The 2,034-nt window shown below is 41.9% G+C and overlaps 1 protein-coding gene across 1 annotated transcript in view; it reads right to left on the bottom strand.

Moving 5' to 3' along the window:
* Positions 1–833: 833 nt before the first annotated feature.
* The window catches only part of LOC103769763 (protein diaphanous homolog 2-like), a gene marked incomplete at its 3' end in the record, with an annotated part of 22,074 nt that continues 20,873 nt past the window's right edge, over positions 834–2,034 (bottom strand). Inside the window, exon 11 of the mRNA XM_008936998.1 lies at positions 834–944. Within this exon, the coding sequence (XP_008935246.1) occupies positions 834–944 (111 nt within the window). The remainder of the gene's footprint in view (positions 945–2,034) is intronic.

The following is a 2,034-nucleotide window of genomic DNA, read 5'->3' on the forward strand; positions in this document are numbered from 1 at the left end:
GTCTCTCTTTGGGTGCCCACGGTTTATTACTAGCCTTTGTCCGAGTGGTAATCTTGTCTTCCAGTAAGGGCTCTCTCCTGTGTATCCCCTCAGTCAGCAGAAGGCCGCAGCCACACGCGGGCTGGGGCTGGGGCTGCTCTCTGCTCTCCTCGCCCTGGCACGGTTGCTGTGGCAACCCCTCCCTCTGCTGCATCACTCCCTAGTCGCCCAGGAGCCCGCTGCCCCTCCGCCCCTCTGCAGGAGCTCCCGGGCAGAGCGGGCAGCAGATGGGGCAGCCCCTCTCCAGACAGCCCCTCTCGGCCTGAGCCAGTCCCGCTGCCTCCTCTGAGCACAGCCACACGCTGGGTTCTACAGCACAGGGACTCAAACCGTATCCCCCATAAAGGCCTGTTCCTGTGCAGTGTCAAGGAGGACTGAGTCCATCTGATTCTCCCTTAAAAACTCCAAATGCATTTTTACAACACAGATTAAAGAAAAAACAGATTTCATAGAAAACATCAGGAACAGCATATACAAAGCAAGTTAATCCAAGATTGGTTCCACAGCCAGGCTCACATTCACTGCATGTGCTTTGAGCTCATTATGCTAAATTTGACTACCTTAATTTAATTCCCAATACATTCACTTGTTTCAACTACCATTCTGGTTTACATAGCTAATGAGAGCCTAAATTTGCAGCTATGCAGAAAGGGAACAGATCTGGATTGATGGCCCTTTCTAGGTCTGACATTCCCCACTCCCAAGCTTTCATATCTGCTACTCTCAGTAAAACAACTTGGTTATATTTAATAATCACAAATAGTAGACCATGATCAATTCCTACAATTACTCACAGGCAGTATTTTCTTCAGGCCACAACGTAAAAACTCATTTCTCAAGTGTATCCTGAAATCAAGATCTTCTGGAGATGTAACAAGGGCATTGATGAACTGCATGCATGCTACCTGTTATTGGATATAGGCAAAAACTTTTAGTATTAGTAGAATGAGAAGAAATACTGTCTTTAACTATTATAGATCAATTATAAAACACATGTCAAGAAATGGCTATTGCTTATTAATTATGTGGGGCACACACAACACTTTAAGCCGCATCAGATACCGTGAGTGCTTCTGCTATGTCAAAATTGTATCACAAAGAATCATAGTTGCTTTCAGTGAGTTTTTCCCACACTGCAGTTCCACACTGCAACTCCTTCTTTCTCTTCAGTGTTCATCAATTTGAAAGTCACCTGTTTTTACAGTAATCAAAAAATTAAAGAAAAAAACCAAAACAAAACCAAACACCTATACACAAAATAATTCACATTACCAGGTGTCTTCTCGACTCCTGCACAGCACTTTTGCAAAAGGCCTGAAGTCTCTGGATACTGGTAATGCTTTAACTGAACAGGTGTGTGCTTTAATTGATTTACTTTCAAACAGGTAGACAATATCATAATGCCAAAAGTGCTGATCCACATTAGAATATGAAAATGGGACTCCAGGGAAATATCAAGTTTGGCAAAAGATGTTAACCGCAAAAAGACGTAGCATTAGAGATAAAAAAAATAAATAAATAAAAACCAATAGCTGCAGAGGAAAAAGTCAGATAAAAGCACCCTTCCTCTTTTAATTACATTCACTCTTTAGATTTCATGGAACACCTTATGGAGTCTTAAATTTCTATGAAAACAGTCTTTCAAAGGCACTCTCTTTATAAAGCTGCATCTTCAGATCATGCAGTATCATCATGCTCGCTTCAACGATTCTTGTTATTTCACTACTATGACATGACTTAACAAGCCAGAGTACATGTCCAATCTGAAATTAATAGAGAGAAGAGGTGCCATCTGCTATGATTACTTTTGCCAGAAGAGACTCTGGCTTAATGGCTTGTGCTAATACATTACAAGTAAAGAACGATTTTGTCAGAAACAAGTTAACGAGTCTTGCAATTGTACCTTTACTGGCGTAGAGCAGAGTTTGGGGATTGTTTTTTGTTTTGGTTGCTTGGTTTTGTCTGCTTGCTTCTACAGGAGCACAGCAGGCATGT

Source organism: Merops nubicus, unplaced genomic scaffold (assembly GCF_000691845.1).
Source record: "Merops nubicus isolate BGI_N331 unplaced genomic scaffold, ASM69184v1 scaffold11273, whole genome shotgun sequence".
In the NCBI taxonomy this organism is placed as follows: domain Eukaryota; kingdom Metazoa; phylum Chordata; class Aves; order Coraciiformes; family Meropidae; genus Merops; species Merops nubicus.